This window comes from Cygnus atratus, chromosome 3 (assembly GCF_013377495.2).
Source record: "Cygnus atratus isolate AKBS03 ecotype Queensland, Australia chromosome 3, CAtr_DNAZoo_HiC_assembly, whole genome shotgun sequence".
NCBI lineage: Eukaryota > Metazoa > Chordata > Aves > Anseriformes > Anatidae > Cygnus > Cygnus atratus.
In genome coordinates this window covers 80,774,932-80,794,550 of record NC_066364.1, presented here as the reverse complement: position 1 = coordinate 80,794,550, position 19,619 = coordinate 80,774,932, and the positions used below count along the sequence as shown (strand labels likewise).

The 19,619-nt window shown below is 34.3% G+C and overlaps 1 protein-coding gene across 1 annotated transcript in view; it reads right to left on the bottom strand.

The window, feature by feature from the left end:
- The window catches only part of RYR2 (ryanodine receptor 2), a 314,450-nt gene that overhangs the window by 27,516 nt on the left and 267,315 nt on the right, over positions 1-19,619 (bottom strand). Inside the window, exons 81-88 of the mRNA XM_050709825.1 lie at positions 18,929-18,985; positions 17,730-17,829; positions 16,943-17,022; positions 14,819-14,895; positions 13,480-13,553; positions 3,154-3,234; positions 2,378-2,466; positions 336-464 (exon numbers count right to left, since the gene is read on the bottom strand). Coding sequence (XP_050565782.1) covers positions 336-464; positions 2,378-2,466; positions 3,154-3,234; positions 13,480-13,553; positions 14,819-14,895; positions 16,943-17,022; positions 17,730-17,829; positions 18,929-18,985 — 687 coding nt within the window. The remainder of the gene's footprint in view (positions 1-335; positions 465-2,377; positions 2,467-3,153; positions 3,235-13,479; positions 13,554-14,818; positions 14,896-16,942; positions 17,023-17,729; positions 17,830-18,928; positions 18,986-19,619) is intronic.

The window sequence follows — 19,619 nt, the reverse complement described above, 5'->3', positions numbered from 1 at the left end:
GTCTCTCATTAGTCTTCTTTGAATCCTGCCAGCATGTCTTCTCATTTATCACAGTACACCCCAAGTACATCTTTACAGTTATCAAATGTATCATGTGACTTGATCAGATTAAAACAAACTCAACCTACTATTCATACAACCAAAGGATGGGGGAGTAGTGCCAGATACACAAAACTTCTGTTTCTACATAAATAAATGCACTAAAATAATTCTGAAGTATAAACGTATCTATATTATATCCCTATGTATATTTTATCTACTTGTACATTGTCTTTATTCCAAAAGTATTATTCATTTTCTTTCAAATCCATAAAATTACAAATAAACTAATTTACCTGGATATACTCTGTGAGAGTATTGAAAACCTGTTTTGCAACCTGGATGGCTTTGGAAAAATTTCGTTGTCCTTGCTCATCAATAACGTCCTTCCCAGAATAATACCAATAGAAATCACTAATGGACTCCTAAAAAGTTATGAGAAACACGAAGAGATTATGTAATCAAATTTTCTCTAACCAGTTCTTCATCAAGATCAGAAAAATATTACCTAGGAATATAGTTCTGGAAAGTATTTATTTTATAAAGGTTCTTAAACGATCACAAAAATGTTTTAAACCCCAAACAGGTTGTCAAGTATTACTTCAAGAATTGTATTTTCATCTCATGGGAATCAATAAGAATAATAGTAAACTGAAAAAAAAAAATTAACTCCATACACCTTAAAATCAAGATTTCAAAAAAAAAAAAAAAAAAAAAAAAGAGAGACAGAGAGAGAGCTAGATCTGTTGGTATCTGCCATATCCTGCATTCTGAACAGGACTCAATAGCGTGGCAATGCTGCATGCTGCTCATTAAAGTATCCCTCTTTATACTGTTCGCTTGACACCCAGTCAATTGCAGGAACAAATGTCGCTTTATGTGCATGATTCCTCTTTCTGTCTTCCTCAAAGGAAACCTTATTAAAGTTTCAACAAAGTAAGCAATGGAATAGAAATCATTGTATTGTCCCTACAAATTCTACAGAACGTGTTAGGATAAATAGCAACATTGGTAACAACAGCAACTTAAAGAATACTGATTTTAATAGATTGGAATTCTCAGACACCATACATATACGACTGTCCTGGTTTCAGGTAGGACAGAGTTAATTTTCCTCCTAGTAGCTGGCAGGGTGCTATGTTTTGGATTAGGATGAGAAGAGCGCTGATAACATGCTGATGTTTTAATTGTTGTAGAGCAGTGCTTACACCAAGCCAAGGACTTTTCAGCTTCTCGCTTTGTCCTGCTAGCAAGCAGGCTGGGGGTGCAGCAGGAGCTGGGAGGGGACAGACCCAGGACAGCTGACCCAAACTGGCCAAAGAGATATTCCATACCATCTGACATCATGCTGAACAATATATAGGGGTGGCTAGCCGGGGTGGGGGGCCGGCTGCTCGGGGATAGGCTGGGCATCAGTCAACGGGTGGTGAGCAATTGCATTGTGCATCACTTATTTCGTACACATTATTACTATTAATACTATTATTATTATTATTGTTATTATTTTTCCTGCCTTAATAAACTGTCCTTATCTCAACTCACAGGCTTCACTTTCCCGTTTCTCTCCCCCATCCCGGAGAGGGAGGGGGGAGGGTGAGCGAATGGCTGTGTGGTGTTTGGCTGCCAGCCGGGCTAAACCACAACAACGACTAAAGGGAAAATTTAACTAGATAAATAAAGATTAGACTATTCTTATGCTTCACTGCATGCCATCACACGGCTGTATATCTAGCTGACCAATGCTCAAACTGAATCAGAATATGGATGAAAAAACAGCTGGCTGAATCTCAAGCTGAACAATAGAAAACACCTTTCAGTCACAGGGTAGTCTCAGTCAACTACTGGCTAGAGTTTTATGCACTGATGCTAAGCACTTCCTTAGCATCTATCTACTTTCTGCCTGTGCTGGTTGGTTAACAGACTTTATTGAATTTTTGTATACAATGGTTGATATTAGCCTTTAATATTTTTGCCACCTTTACTCCCATAAGGCAGTGTAACAACACTTTAAGAACTCTAACCAGTAGAGAATTACAGTCTCTTTTTTCAACAAAATGGATTACAATTAAGAAAATTAATGTAATCACAAATACATGTGCTTGTCTGATAAAGCTGATCATTTTATGATAAAGATCAAGTTCAACCTTGCTGTAAACAGAACTTTTATGATAGGAAACCACTTATTCCTGAAGGATATACCAGAGAAATTAAGAAACTCAGAGTTTCCACATACAAGAGTCTAACTGATGATTAAAATAAACTAAAAGTATAATGGTAAATGTTGCATAAATGAAAGTCAATATCATCATTTACTTTATTAGTACAGAAGTTAGCCTACCTGAACTCTCAATAAGTAATCCACAGTGGAAATGATAATATTAACAGTTGTGTTGTTACCAGTCTGAGTTCTCAGGTAATTTTGAAAATCTAAAAATTAAAATAAAAGTTCAGTTTACATTTAAGTACTAAAGACTTACAAAATGATTCCTTCAAATTAATTCCAATGAAAGGATAGCTTAAAGAAATGGATTTTTTTGGTTTTTTACCTTTTGTTTTTTTCAAAAAACTGTCTTAAGCATGCTGTCTTTCAGCATTTTATTGCAGAGATCACATCAGTCCATCAGCAAACCGTAAGCCCAAAATTTGATTATGTTTAATAATATATATTATTATTATGTTTAATAATATACATTTTTCTAAATGACAGTGAAATCAAGTTTCCTAATTATACAATTCCTGTTTACAAGGTCATAAATATGTCCAACAGCTAATACAAACGATCATTTTTCTTTTTTTTCCTCTCAATAATTGACTAGAAGTCATAAACCATGTACATTTTCCTATATAGTTTACCTTTCCTAGTCAGGTCAAGACTGAAAACTCATCATTTTGGAAACCCATGCCTTTTCTACAAAGTTGGAACAGATTAAACAACCTGAGATTTTAATTACAAAGAAATATTTTCCTTTCATGTCTAGTAGTAGTCTAGCAGGTACGCTACCTTTCATAAAATTTTATGAATACTGCCAAATTTACAGCAATGAAGAGCTTTTATCTTTATAGTTATCCTTACATTACCGCCACCTTGACTTAGCTAGAAGCCTGCCCACAAACCTGAGTTATGTCCTTCACAAAGCAGTTGAAGAAAGCGGAAGAGGTCACAGGTGAACTCATCATCCTGCATCACCTTTTCTCCTGTAGAAAGGCCAGATGGAAGCACAGATTATCACAGGCTGCCAACTAACACCCCACACCCTCTGCAGAAAATCTCCATATTTAATTTTAAGAAAGAGAGAAAGGGAGAGAAAATTTATAGCCACCAATCTATCTGAAGCACATATGACTCATGCTTGGCAGATAGTTATGTTATTTAAAACAACTAAATGATAAAACTTAAGTTTTGAGTTATAAATATGGCAGCATGAGCTTGGTAACATTTTAGAAATAATCCAGAATTTACATTCTCGTCTAACTTTGCTGGGCATGAATGCTGCATTACATAAAAAGGTTAGGATTAGATTAATTTGGTTCTTATTCATCACAAAACAAGGTAATTAAAAATACAGAGAAATAATTAATGGAACAGTAATGAAAATCATTCCTCAAATAAATTAGTAGTTTTTAAAATACCCTAGGAAAAAAAAAAAAAAAAAAGAAAAAACACAACAAAGATATTTACAGCTATCTGCATTTTCAAGAATCTTTTAGGCTGACATTTTTGGGGATTTATCACCTGCTTACTGCTGACACAAAATGTATGTTGGTCTTTCACCTCCCTTGACAAAATAAAGCAATAAACTTATAATGAACTAGAACATATGCCAATGTGCTTTGTTGAATTAAGCCCTTAAGTTCATTTCTTTTGTGGACAGATAATATCCAAAAGTATGAAGCTTCAAATTATTTTCTTGATTCTTCACTTTAAAACAGTATGCTAAAAAGCCCTCTATTAAAACACCACTTTTTCAATTATATCAATACATACAGTTAACTTTGTACACTGAACTGCAAAGAGGACAAACAACCATTCACCATGGAAAAAAATCACAATTGGAAAAAAAAAAAAAAAAAAGGTAGAAGAAGCTAATAAAATGACAATGGGACAACAATATAAGTGTATAAAATAATTAAAGATCACCTATTAAAAGCAAAGAAACTTCCATTTTAGGACTTTGGATAAATATTTAGAATGCATATGGCAACAAAAATGGAAATCACAAAAACTTGTTTTCTTTGAGAATATACATCATTTGACTATGTGGCCAAGTGTTATTTGTAGACAGCATAAGGATAGGACAGAAAAATGTATCAAGATTGCAGAATAATTTGAAAGATTTTTTTTTTTTAATGGGAAGGTATTTTAGACTGATACTTGAACTTCCAAATCCCATGTCTATAAAGACAGTATTTTCCAGTGGGTGAACAGAAGGAAACCAGAAGAGTGAGTATATAAATTTAAAAAAAAAAAAAAAAGCTTTAAAAAAGGCTATAGTCAATAGTAATCATATTAAGAATTATTAGCATTGCTATATTGATCAATCACTAATTATAGTGTATATTTATAAATGATTCTATTACAATTACATTATTACAGCTGGAAGTTTCAATATAGTGGTAGGACTTGGAAGCAAAAGCATTTTGAAAACTAGTACAAATATTTTGGAAGTACATAACTGCACTCTTTCGTGTTACCATCAACAGGTAATGTTTGTTATTGAGAACACACATCACTCAAAAATATACAAATACAACTTCTTGTAAAATAGGGACATTAATTCTAATTCCAAATGTGTACTTATCATAGAATCATAAAGGTTGGAAAATACCTCCAAGATCATCTGGCCCAACCACCACCCTACTACCAACGTCATCCACTAAACCATGTCCCTAAGCACCACGTCCAACCTTAAAAAGGAAAGGTCCCAGGAATGGTGACGCCACCACCTCCCTCAGCAACCCATTCCAATGCCTGACTACTCTTTCTGAGAAGAAATGTCTCCTCATTTCCAACCTAAAAACCTCCCCTGGCACAACTAGAGGCCATTCCCTCTAGTCCTATCACTTGTTATCTGCGAGAAGAGGCTGACCCCCAGCTCCCCACAACTTCCTTTCAGGTAGTTGTAGAGAGCAATAAGGTTTCCCCGGAGCCTCCTCTTCTCCACACTAAACAACCCCAGTGCCCTAAGGCGCTCTTGGTAGGACTTGTGTTCTAGGCCCTTCACCAGCTTTGTAGCCCTTCTCTGGACATGCTCCAGGGCCTCGATGTCTTTCTTGTAGTGAGGCGCCCAAAGATGAACACAGTACTTGAGGTGCAGCCTCACCAGAGCTGAGTACAGGAGGACAATCACCTGCCTGGTCCTGCTGGCTACGTTATTCCTGATGCAAGCCAGGATGCCACTGGCCTTCTTGGCCACTTGGGCACACTGCCAGCTCAAGTTCAGGTGAGCATCGATTAGCACCCCCAGATCCTTTTCCTCTTCACAGCTTTCAAGGCCTGTAGCACTGCATGGGGTTGTTGTGGCCAAGGTGCCATACCTGGCACTTAGCCATGTTGAACCTCATCCTACTGGCCTCTGCCCATTGACCTATACTGTCCAGGTCACTCTTATCATAGTGTCAAACAATATATAGTTCTTTCTCCAAGAATGAGCCAAATGCTATAAATTACATTCCGTGACATTTTTTTCTCTGTCCCAGAAATAATACTATTTATATAATTTTTCATTCATGTAAGACTGGAAACACCTTCAGCTAATTAGGAATGAAAAAGAAATGACTGTTTCTGACAGCACTGATTAATATATACATACAATATATGCCCAAGAATACAATGGGACAATATCAAGAGGTGCCTGTGCACTTAAAAGTATGTAATTCAAAATGATATGCAGGTTCAGTCCTGCAAGATACTTTTGTATGTTGCTGGTCAAAATCCAGAAAATAGAATATCCTGCAGGATTAGATTATATTTTTCTAACAGTAACTGAACTCTTGGCATGCTTAAAATTACACTTGGTGTCATGCTTTGTTGATTGAAGTGAATAATTATTTTTTGCAAAAAAAAAAAAAAAAAGCATTCCAGAAAGCCAAATATTTTGTGGAGCCTGTATCTTCACACATGCAATGCATGTAGCTTGACTGCTTAGATGGTAATACTTTTAAATCACAACTCACAGAGAAAATTTGTGAGGTACCACAGCTTGCAAAATCAGGCCCATAAAGGATCCAACCATGTATTTCTTGCATATCAAGTTATCACTGAATAAAAGCCATTTGTATAGACTACAGCATAAGTTATAGTTTTATATTTTTAAACCTCTCTTTTTCCTGCCATCATATCAATTAACGTTTCTCAGAACAACACGGAAAACAAGTCTCAAGTTAAAATGATTACACAGATTAGTCTATGATGAAGTCTTATCTTCTGGCTTTTAGTACACCCACTGGAATTTAAAAATGTAATAAAATAAAGTCCTATTTAATATTGGAGGAGTTTGGGAGGGTCTTTTATTAAGCTCTGCTACTGAGAAATCACAAAATGAATGCAAGTTATTGGACAATTCTGCAAATAGTGTTCAGTATACCATCTCACATAAGTGGAAAGAGCTAATCATTTTGAAAATAATATTTATATATAAACTAAATAATAATTAAACAAAACAAACAAACAAAACACACACAAAAAAAATATTTCAAACATCTTGGCCATACTAAGATTTAAAATAATGCTGGTTATTAATTTCTACAGCTGACCAAAATCTGACAAAAAACAATGTTGTTATTGTCAGAATTTTATTTTTCAGATGTTACTTACTGACTACAACAGGTGTCCTGTTGGAAACTATAGAACTGAAGTGCAGATCCATTTCTTTCTATAAAATCTAAGAGAACAACCTTTGCTGCTGTGCATACAAATTCATGCCAGTACAAACATTTATATAGATAATGTACTCACAAGTATGCACACTGTATACAATATGTCTTATGTTGTCATGACACCATGCTCTTTAGCTTCTGTTGACATGATGTATATTTTGGCCTACATTTGCTTAGACATACGTTATAGTAGTTAAAATGCTGCCATTGCTCATGCTGTATGGAAATGGTATGGCTACACACATGAAGGATTTATGTGTGTAGTTTTTTGCAAAACTGATAGCTTGTGTTTGTGATGTAAAGGAGGAACAGAAGTCTTGTAGAGGAAATGAAAATAAGTTTGAATGACAAATGAAATATATATATTTTTCCTTGAAAGTGCATGTGTCCAAGTTTAATAATTCTCTCTTTTTTTGTTGTTTGTTTGTGTTTATTTATCCGTAATATCCCTAATGGAAAATATCTGAAATCTATCTCTACTCAGAAATACTTGTCTGACACTACATATCAGAGATGTACACATACATTCATGATTCATTCATGATTCTTTCATGAAGAAGGCTCTTTTCTGATGGCAGCTAAGCAAAAGGCAAATAACTCCCATTGTAAAACAAGTGAATTTATTCTTATTACAAGACCCTGGCAATACTGGGTTGGATTCCGCATACTGCATGCCCTTCACTTCTCAAGAATCTGATTCAAATAAGAAAAGCACTTGTTTTCTCACTAAGTGATGCTTAACCATCTCTCTGAATTCAAGCTGCTTACGTGCCCTCTATAAATGCAAACACTGATTCAAATACAGTTATATAAAGGAGTAAAACACCACTGCAATGTAGGATACAGTGGATTATATTGAACTTAGAAAAATGTCTCAAGTGTGACTATGTTAGTGAAGGACAAGGCATATTTATGGATTTCATGTTATTAATGGCTGAAAATAGTCCTGATATGCACACTCATTCTACTTATTTGTTACAAAGCATGTACACCACTCTCAGTCAGTTAAATAACAAGTACTTTTAAGAACTACCATCAGATCAGATTTCATTCTAAAATTAAATTTTAATAAAGTAAGCCTTCTGAGAACTTATGGAGAAACAAAATAATGACATAATATTAAAAGATTAAAAATAAAAATAGAGCTTTACTAATAAAAAATTATTAGTTTTTAAAAATTATAAAAAATTAAAATACTTATAGTATTACTGGGTAAACCAGTAACTTCCTGCTGGTGTATGAAAAAACTAGCTGAAAACTAACTACTGATGTTCAACCGTGGAGAAATAAAACAAACAAACAAACAATTCCCCACACTCTGGCTTAAAAAGTAGGTTTAAATGTTAAAATTATATTATTTCTGCATGTGTGACCATGCTGTAGTTTGTAACACAAGATAGAACATGTGTGGTGTTTAGTTAAATTTGGTAGCACCCATCTAAAAGACTATAACCTAGACATTCCCCAGCTTGTACTTAAAAGTCCAAATTGTTTTTTAAATCATCATTCTCAGTATGATTTCTTGAATCTTTTAACATTGCACAATTACTGTTAAATGATGAGTTTAATTCAAAACAAAAAGTGAGGTTTAAATTCCTAAGCTGCATTTGATTACATAAAATAACAACCCTATTGAGGAAAGATGTATATCTTGCCAGTATTAACTATGACTTCACTAAAGAAAATGGTATCTTCGCCATCAGTTAGTACTATGGTAGTGAGCTACCAATTACTGCTTAAATGTCTTTTCCCTGTGTGAAACCTGGACTCTGAAGGAAGAAATCAATGAGCCCAGTTCCATAAGTGACTAAGTAGCACATGACAAAGACTGTCAACTAAGGGGCAAAAAAAGATCTACTTCTCTCTTGAAATTTCTATTTCCATGTTATTATTTCAAAGATGTCTCTCAAATGCAGTATCAGTTAAATGCAACTGACTTTTTTTCTTATAGTGATTCAGATTAAAATTGAGAGTCTAAAAATAGTTTAAAATTTCAGAATTTTATAGTCCAATATACTAACATTAAGGCTGTTGAAGACATAGTTTTCCAAGAGCAGTATGAACAGTAATGTCAATACAAATCCAATCAATGTGAAAGACTGGGGCATTAAGTTTCGAGAGAAATATTCTCTTTAAACAAACAAATGAACAAACAAACAAATGAACAAAACACAGTAAAGTAACAGCATTTCCAGAAAATGGAACTGAAAGTCAGAATGAGTGAGAACTTTGATGCAAAATCTTCCTAATTTTATCAGCTGGCTTGTTGTTCACTTGGAAACTTGGTCACCTTTCCACATAATACAAGCTATAAATTAGGGATAATTATGACTATGTCTTTTATAGAGAGTTATCTAGTTTAGTTATTTTACAAGTTCTTCAGATTAAAAAATTGTAGAAATACTTTTCATTACAATACTTAAAAGATTTGAAGGATATTACTGTTTTGGGGAAGGATGTTTTTTCTTGAATTATAGCTGAGCTTCATGGATCTATCCTCATTCTTCTTTTCCTGTCTGCAAAATTAGCCTGATGTATTTAACTACATTTCACTGAAAACAGCATTTACTGCAAGCTATCTCATAATGATGTAGAAGGGAGAGAGTTTCAAACTGTAAGTAATATTCACGCAAGTAGGTTCATCGTGATTGTGAAATAAATATGGAAGAAAAATTTGGAAGAAAAATAATTCCATCTCAAAATGCACAATGTTCTTTATGAAGTCTTTTGTGAAGTCTTAAAAGACGAAAAATCTCAAAATACCAGTCTGCATAGCACTGATATAAACTCTGCCTAGCAAAGATAAGATTATCTAAGCATAAACTTTTCACATGACATGATAAATTAAGCAAATCTTTTAAAAGAGAAAAACACTGCACTTTCAAGATTATTTTGACCCACAGTGAAATAGCAGAGTATGGGTGTTAAATGAAAAACCATCACAAGATAATAAGCATCTCTGTGTGTCTTTTGTTTTGAATCCTCTATTTTTTTCTTTTTTTTTTTTTTAAAGGAAACAGAACAATCAAAACAGAATACGTACAGAAGAAACAACATTGAGTACATCACAAAAACAAGAAAGAAACACGTTTGCAAAAGAACCATCAATGTTTTTACCAGTGGGGGTTCCAGGGTTTGGAAAGGGAAGGTAGTACCAGTCAGAGGAATATCAGGAAAAGGAGCTTAAAATGTGGACAGCACAAAGAAACAGTTGGAATAGAGCAATAAATCTCAAATCCGTCTTGACTCAGTGCAGGGCCTTCTGCCTATTGCCAATGTTGACGTGGGACCAGAAACAACCTTTATTGTACAGCACTGCCCTTGATGAAAAGTTGACTTCATTCCCACAAGTGTCAACAGCAGCTTTTCTTCATCTTTGGCAAGAATAGTTGCAGACTTACAGGTAATAAACTCACTTACAGTTATTTATTAATATGCTTCTGCATCAAATTCGGATGACATGAGAAACAGGCCACAGTGCACATTTTATTTGCATCGTGCCATTTGCTCAGGAATCAATAAAATGATCCTCATAGAGGAGTAATTAATTACTCTTAGAGTAAGTACCTCCCCTAAAAAAGAGGAATGGGAAAAAAACAGTTCTGTATCTATCATTGCTGCTTCCTTGGAACTATTTTACATATTCATAGGTTATTCATAGGATTGCAAACAGACATATGATATCATGTATCCCATAAAATCTAGGATACCTGAAAACTGTTCACTACAGGAGTTTCCCAAAAGACACACTGGCTGGGCTTTCATAATGCTATCAGGATTAATACCAGTGGCTATCCAACTCTTATGTAAACTACTTTTCAATTAATTCAAAAAGGTGTGCTTCATAATATAAAAATTATTATTATTATTATTGAAGGTAGTATAATATCAAGAATAAAGTAACACTAACAAGAAAAAGTACAACCTTTTTTTGGTTTGGCTTTGTTTTGTTCTGTTTTCTTGAATTTCCAATATCTGGATATTAATCTATCAAAAGGTGCTGTTAGTAAATATTATCCCTTTGCATCAAGAAATATTTGACACAGTATGATTACTGTATCTTGATATTGCTGCTGCTTGTCTGTAACAAAGAGAACTAAAACACATGATCTAACGGTAGAATTCTGTTCTACATCTACTAAATGAAAATTTCCACTGAGAAAACAAACAAAAATCCAGATCCCCCACCAATCCACCTCAACATTTGGCTAATGAAAAGCCATCTGCTGTGTTTGGGTTAAGTGTTTCTGTGGAATGGTATACACATTTTGTATTTTCAATTTTCAGTTCTCACAGTGATAATAACATCTCATGGCAATTGCTCCAGCAAAACTTTCCTTATTGGATTTTAGAGTACTGTAGAGGTATAGGAACCTTAGTACCTCAAGTAGCTTTCAGAGCAAGGAAGAGCTACCTGTAAACGTTGATTCCTATAAATCAGAGAAGCACCATGCTTTCTGGTATAAACTCCCAGCCACATTAGATAAACCTAGCCAGTGGAAAGTTCTCTCCTCATTAACCACCCTCAAATCCTCACTGGATCCACCACTGATTTCCTGTGTTTGCACAAAACAATGCAGCAATAAAGCCACATTCAATGCACAACATAAATACTACAGGAGGACTAGCACAAAACTTTATGTATGTATAGGTAAACTTTTTTTTTTTAAACATTCACCCATCGCAAATACTGGGCTTACTAAAAGAAAAAGAAAAAAAAGGAAACAAAAGAAAAAAGGAAAAAAGTTTTAAAAAGCTTGCTGCTCTTACATCTAGTGTGCCAGTTACTGTGCAAATCCTGAGAAAAGGAGGAAGAACAAAGTGGGGAGAGTTGACGCAAAAACCAAAAAGTTTGGAATACACAATTACAATAATAATAGTAAAGAACCAGTAGTTTAACAGTCTTACAGGAACAAAAAATCTAATGGTGTTCAGGAGCTGTACAGTGCTGACACAAAGCTAACAGCAGGAAAAATAAAGAAAAGGCAGTTGTTTTTAATAATTACCACGTTCATGAGTGATGACTGAGGAAGGGAGGACATTTAGTTGACAGAAAAGGAAACAGGGAAAAAAAAAAGGAAAAAAAGTTGAGAATTTTTTTTTTGCAAACATAAAATATACTTAGTTTCGGTTTTGGCAAAATTAGTTCTATACTAAAAGAGAAAGATCAAATAAACAGCAAAACAAAAAAATCCCTCAAATGAGGAAGCATAAAAATACTCTAACATCAGTAGAGTTAATTATGCAGTGTTCAAAGAATTATTTATATCTGCATTCAAGATCTGGCTTTTCTAGAAATACAGGCAGCTGATTAAAAGAAAAATGAGCCTTTGTCTTGACAGTCCATCTTAAACTTCAGCATTATAAATAGATTTAAATATTTAGTAATACAAATATTGTCCAAAAGAGCAAAACATTGTGCAGGATAATTTTCAGTAAAACATCAAAGTAACGGCAAAAATCTTATATGCCAGATAACTTTATCAGTGTTCAATCCACAATCATGTGACCAAAATTTATCCACATGGGTTCACTTTATTTTGTTTACTCACACAAATCTATCAGGATTTGATTTATAATTTAAACTGTGGGAGCACTTTTACAGAAACAGCATATATTATAAGACTTGAAGTAATCCAGTCAAATTTAATAGTTTGTGGTTTTGATTTGAGACAAGCAGTTGAATAATCAAGAAATATGCCACATAAAAGAGCTACAGGCACAACAGCCAATGCGATACACAGTGTTGCAGGTATGACTTATGAGTGCCAAAATGCAGTGATGATTACACAGTCAAGCTTTTTTACCTTGATTTTAAGATAAAAACATGTTAAAAGATTAGGTCACTGTAGGATTTAAACATAAAAATATACCATAAAAAATATTGAAGATAAGTGGAGAAAATGTTTGGTAGCTCAGTCAGTCACATAAGAATGAACCTAACAGTTCCAGACAATCACAGGAAGGGAGTCACAGAACTTACTGTCAGACAGAAGAAAGAAACTGACAGTGAACTCACAACACAGAAGGTAGAAAGCTAAATTGGCTCAAAGTCAAAAATGATTTTTTTTTTTAATATTTCACCACAGACAAACAGAAAAAGACTATTTCTAAGCAGCAGCTTTCCCAGCAAACTTTTTTTTCCAAACAGCAGATACAGTTCTCTTGACCTCTAATATTTAACTTATTGCTTAACTAAATTGTCTGGTTTTCATTCTAGCCAAGACAGTTTAAGAAATCAGGTGGGAGCTTTTAATTTCATTTTATGCTGAAACTGGCTGGGGACTTCTGAAATGTTTTGCATGCATAAACACTGCTGTTTGTAACTAGAATCTGCTTTCAATTTTGCATGTAGTATGGTCTTCACTTCTCCAGAATGTTGGGTAAGACTCCTTTGAGACATTTCTGAAACTCAACACATGCTAGCAATTTACTACTGACAAGCATGGGCTTTGGTCAGCCAATTAGCTTCAGCATCTATATATATATTTAAAGGTTTCTTTCAGATTTGCTTCTACAAAATGTAGAAAAGTTCACAGATCATTTCTGTTAAATTGATATTACCTGATCCCTCTTCAGTCACCATGCCAAGGCCTTCTGCTTTGTTCTGACGTTCAAATGCATTTAGGTCAAGAACACTGCAATGAGAAAAATTGTATTTGTGCAGTGATTAATGAAAAACGTGTAATATTTAAATTTGTGAAAGACAGAGAAATATTTGTGATTTCATTTAAGTATATAATCATACTAGTGTCAAGAAGATACCTTTTAGTGGCTTAATATACCTGCCTGCTACAAGATTAGAAAATTCAGTGCTACGGACTTAATCTGCTTTTGCCCTGCAAATGACAATAGAATTTAGCTCTTTACGATTGATCAAAAAAAGTGAATGTACGTGTTTATGATATAAATACTAATTTTCTGGGTCGTAAAGAAGCCACATGATTGACTGCTTTCATATTATAGTCAAGTTTATCCTAAGCAGCAAGGTCCATAAGGAACTTATGTCGTTATTAGTTCCATTCAGTGTCTCTCTCCCTCCATGTTCTGAAAAACTGAAGAAGCCAAAGGGACATCTTTGCTGAATTACCTGGATATAAGAAACATGTACCATTACAGATTTCTATTTGTGAATCTGCATAGTTCTGCCTTTCATTGGTTAGCATGTCAGCTTGCCACGGATAACTTTTGTTCGTAAGCACAAAAGTTTACAAAAGTCATATGAATTTTGATTAACTCCAACCTAACTGATTATAAAGTGAAACTTGGACAAAGTCAGTATTATGAAGAAAGGATATAGCATAGTACCATTGACATAACAGAAGGCTGAGCCTTTAGTCTCATGTTTTATGTTCATTAATACATCATTTAACCATATGGTTTACTCACTGTATTTCAAGACTTTACATATGATCAACTGTCAAGAAGCATGAATGGACAAACAAGTCACAGTACCTCCTCAGTTTATTAAAACATAACCATGCATTCCACTGCACTCTGAAATACTATTAATACTTCTAACAAAGTTGGGTTTTCCCAAAATCTTTATGACTACCTAACATTGATCATTAACCTGCTCTCTGCAGGATTACAGGATACCTCCAGAGTTACAAATTCAGTCCTGAAGAATGCTCCTAACTCTGGAGTTGTTTTCTGGCATATCTCAGAGTAGACGCGAATGCCATAAACATTTCCAATAACCAAGGTAGATTGGTTATATGAAAATTTGCATACCATAAGCATCACCTTGTCCTCTATCCAACCCAAACTCTAGCAAACTGCAGTGCCCTGGTGCTGTTTGCAAAAGATACATAGCAGTTTTCCAAAGCTCCTTCCAAAAGTATACATCCTGCGGAAGAAAACCTGAATACGAAATAATGAATTTGGACAGATATTTTCTTACCTACAGGACTGCATAAGACCAGCAAGACTCTGAAAGAAACCCACATCTTTCTTATCCTTGAGGTAGTCAAGCATTTTCTGCAGTAAACACAGATTATATACTCAGAAAATTAATCTTTATAGCATGTGTTACTCTAATTTACTTAATGCTAAATAGATTCTAGATTACTATTGATATTGGTGTTTTGAAATATCTCTAATATTTACAGGTTTCATAATAAAGCGTTGCTGAGAAAAATCCAAATATAAAAAAATGAAAAGAATATTTAAAGCTCATGCCTTGACAGAACATCAAGTTCATGTCCTTGAGAGAAAAGGACATCTAATTTGGATACTCCTTTCTAAAACATGGAAAAGATAATAACTAAAGTCAACACAGTCAGCAGAATTTAGTGCTTAATATAAATATGATCTTGCCAATACTAGGCCACAAATTTCTATTGACTACTATTTCAGCACCAGACTGGACTTGACATGGCCTCAGCTTGTGATCGGTTATTCTTGCTACAATAGCATGTTAGTAGCCAGGGGAGTATTTTTTTAAAATTTGTTTTAGCTGTAGTGTAGTGTGCACTATCTGATAGTAGATTACAATAACAAGAAGTTATTCAGTGGAGTGAACTCTGAGGAACGTCTTGTTTAATGAAGATACATGATGATACTTTTTCATAGGTCCCACATATGAAAAAAAAATCACAGTGGTCAAAGATCAATCTGTGATCAACCTGTGATCAATCTCAGGTGGAATGCTACAATAATTCACTTTGAGAATGATGTAGAATTCTTTTTGAAAAAAAAAAAAAAAAGAGAGAGAGAGAATGGGAAAAATAGGTAATAGGTAACCTCCAAAAAGAAAAAAGTACAAAAGCAGACAATGTATCATCATAACCCTAAGTAGACTTAAGATGATAGAAGAGGAACCCCCACCATCATCAATGACATACTGATTGCAGCATAGAACTCCAAATGATGATGAATTTTCAAAACCACTTCCATACATCTTCCTCTCCCCCCACTATTCATCCCAAGGAAGACTGAGAAGTTCATCTTATGCCCCAAAGAAAAATTGGAAAGGTGAGCAAAACATCAGAGAAAAGGGACAGAAATGAGGCAACTGTAAAACAGGAATTCTAACTAAATTACTGATGCTTTTATGTTACAAATATGTAACTTAGACTACTAGTATTAGTATTATTGTAACCTGGCTAGTAATTGATTCCTGTATTCTTCTTAGAGTTGACTGAAAAATCATTTAAAAAAAAATAAATTGTTGCATTACAAATTCAGATTAAATAACTATATACAAATATATTTTTCATAAGTCATTTAATATCATGACATCACAAAGAACTGTTCAAGTAGATAGTTTTCTGAACAATTTGTGGTCTTTCAGGTCACTTCCTGGAAACATAGCCTCTGAAAAGAATATTATTTCAGCTGCACTCAAATGCTTCAGTGGTTGCTTAACAGAGGACCTTATCCATTCCCAGTTGTCTGTATTCCTTCAAACCACCCTACAGCAATGTAGTAATGGCAGCTCTGAAACCTTTCATTTCAGGAATCTTCAAATAGTACAAAATGCTGAATGTAGTCTGTACGAGGCACTTCTCTTCAACAGTACAGAATGTTGTCAGAATACCAGAATTGTACTCTGTTCACCATATTTAGTTACTGTAGATTTGCAAATCAAGTTTAAGTTCTCTGCTTTTATCACCAAAACTGCCTATGGCATAAGCCAAGCACTTATGTTGTGTAAAAATTTCTTGATGAAAACTGGGGCCAGCAATTTTGCTCCACTGGCTACAGGACAATGCCAATCTCCCCAGAAATTATTTCCTCTCACAGAATAGGACCAATAGAACAACTTAACATACAGTTTCTCCCTTCCAGCTGAGGTGCAAAACATTTCTTTTAGCCTTGTGTTCTGTACATTAAATATCTGTACAGATAAAAAGTATATCCCTAGCAAACAAGGTATTTTGTGAACTGTTTTCTTCTGAGGATAAGATTAAGAGTATAAATAGCACTTGAGAAATAGCCTTATTACGTAATTCATTACAATAATAAGGACCATGGTATGAAGTTCTATAGTAACTAGAACGGGTAAAAAATAGATGAACTTTACCTGTTGAACTGTAGAATTTCCTCCATTTAAGATGGCAATCCCTAGCTTTAGGGTAGCTGCAACCATTGGCCCCATCTCACCTTAAAATAATTAAAAATACTTTTAGATCATACTTTAATATAAGGATGTTCTATTAACTTATCCATGCAATCACTTAAATGGAAATTTATCAGGAGAGACCTTCCTGTTTCTCGAGTAAAACATACTATTTTTCTTTCATGGTATCTAGCTTGAGTTAATATCTTTGTGAGTGCCTGCAGACATAGGTAACTAACGGATACACAGCACACAAAAGGTAAGACAGGAAGGAATAACTGATCATAATACAAATGCTGTTTCATTCATAAGATCATCTAACTCTGGATTTAAGGCTGAGTGCACAATTTTAAGTTAGCCTTCAAGTATAACTGTATTTCCTCTGCATGCCAGTCTAGACAATTCTGTCCTATTTCATATGAAAATAACAATCTAAAGCATTTAGCTACAGTATCTGAAGTTGGCTAACAGGAAACCTTTTAAATGCTACTGTAGAAATAAAGCATAGAAGAGATAATGGAAGCAGCAAATTTTAGAGGAAGATGTCATCTAAGGGACAAAGCATCATTTAAACTTATTACACTTTATTATTCCTCTGAATGAGCTGTCGATAATTTTTGAAACTTTGCATGCATTTTGAAAGCAAGCCTTACTGTCAAACATTTGTAGATTTTGCACAATAAGAATTGCAATCATTTCAAAGATAATCAGAAATAGGTTTTAGCATGTAATCTACACAACAGGATATTACCTTTACTAGCACTGATTGTCTGAAGAACCATCTCAGCAGCACCCCGGTCATGCAGTCTGGCTTGCTGATACAGAAGTTTTTGCTTTTCCATTTCTTTTTCCTGAACAAAAATTCCAGTCATTTAAGATGAGGACTTCAGTTACTATCAATTCTCCAAAGGTTTTTGGTTTTCTCTTAGTATATGGGCTCTATGGCAACATCGTGGACCAGTTTAATACAGACAATGCTACTGAACAGATATTTAACATGTTCAAGTAATATTCTTCCCTTCATATTTTTCTTTAACATTCTTTTAGTAGTTTATCTGAAAAGAGTTATTTCAATTGTAAATTATTAGGTTAGTTCAAAGTCTATGTTCATTATATATATACTGCATATACCAACCTTGCACTTTTGTGCAACGGTTCACACTCTTAATAATCTTCTATAGCGTGACCATAACTTCATACTGCTCAGTATGTGGCTCTTGAGTTGCAAGTTGTTGCTGAATACCAGACTAACAGAAGCATCTCTCGATTTTTATCAAAACTCCTTATTACAATACAATACAAATTGCCCACCCTACCGAAGGAATATTTGATAGAATGCACTGTGCTTTTATATTTTGCATTCTCTAGCGGCAACAAACAATACTGCATGGCACTGCTTGAGCAATGGTGAAGTTTATTTTTTATAATTTAAACTACTACCGAAAAAATAAAGAAGAGCATAAAGAGCAAACATAAAGGCACAGTTAATTCCAGATATGTTTGAACTTTCACAAAATTAATCCAAGTTTGCTGGAGAATTGAGGATGACTAAGCAGTATAAGTTGAAAATGGAAGTTGCATAGAGCCCTATGACAGTGAATCCATCAGATGGCGTGGTAAAAAGCTTACTCAAAAGGAACATGACACAATCAGTATCATGTCCATAAACACAACGCCCAAAACATGTATGACCTAAAAGCAGGAACAGCTGCAGCAGAAGTAGCCAGAATGACAGCTTTGCTGCCATAAACTTTCCATCCAAATTACAGAAAAAAGACATTGGAAGATGGAAGAGGTTTAAAAAATGAAGGCTTGCTAAATAGAGGGTATGAATAATAAAAAGAAAATAAAGAAGAGGGAAAAAAGAGAAAAAGAGAAATGTGTGTTCAAATGAATGAAAAAGAAACCTTTAACTGAAAAGCAAACCAACACAGACATTTATGCTGTTACCAGAGAGTTCTCGCCGAGGCTGGCAAATATGTTTCTTAAATCTTTGATAATATCGTGCTGCGGAAACAAAATTCATCAGGGTTTTTTTTTCACACTATTAGCTCTCCTGTGGTTAAATTGTATCTTTCTTTTTTCCTTAAATACTGTGACAAATCTAGATGGAGGCACAAAAAAGGAAAAAAAAAATGGCAGCTTTGCTTTATATTTAGCCATGCTAAGGTTTGAAAGTTTTGCCTTCATGTTTAAACCTCTTCCTGGGAGTTCAACAAAAACAAAACAGACACACACACATATGCGCGCACACACACACACTACCAGAAAGTTGTGATATCACAGGTTTCATATACCTACAATAAAATATTTTCATTTGCTTCGGATGCCACTGAAAGTTGATCAGTGTTTATCATTTAAAACTATTTCATACCAATAGTTACTTTTTTCTTTTAGACCCAACGATCTTTCAAATTGTCTTTCGTTGTAAGATCTATTATTCACAAGCCTACCAAGAGCTATACTAATTTAATTATACAACATTTTTTGGTAAGTTCTTAAGAATGCTTATAGCAAGGATGTAGCTGCATAATCTACAGACTAACAAAGTAGGTATGCACAATTCTGGTAATGGTACTACAGAAGAACAGAAGAAACAGGTGTTGCCAATGGCTTAGAGTCAGAAGAGTGACATTTCCTA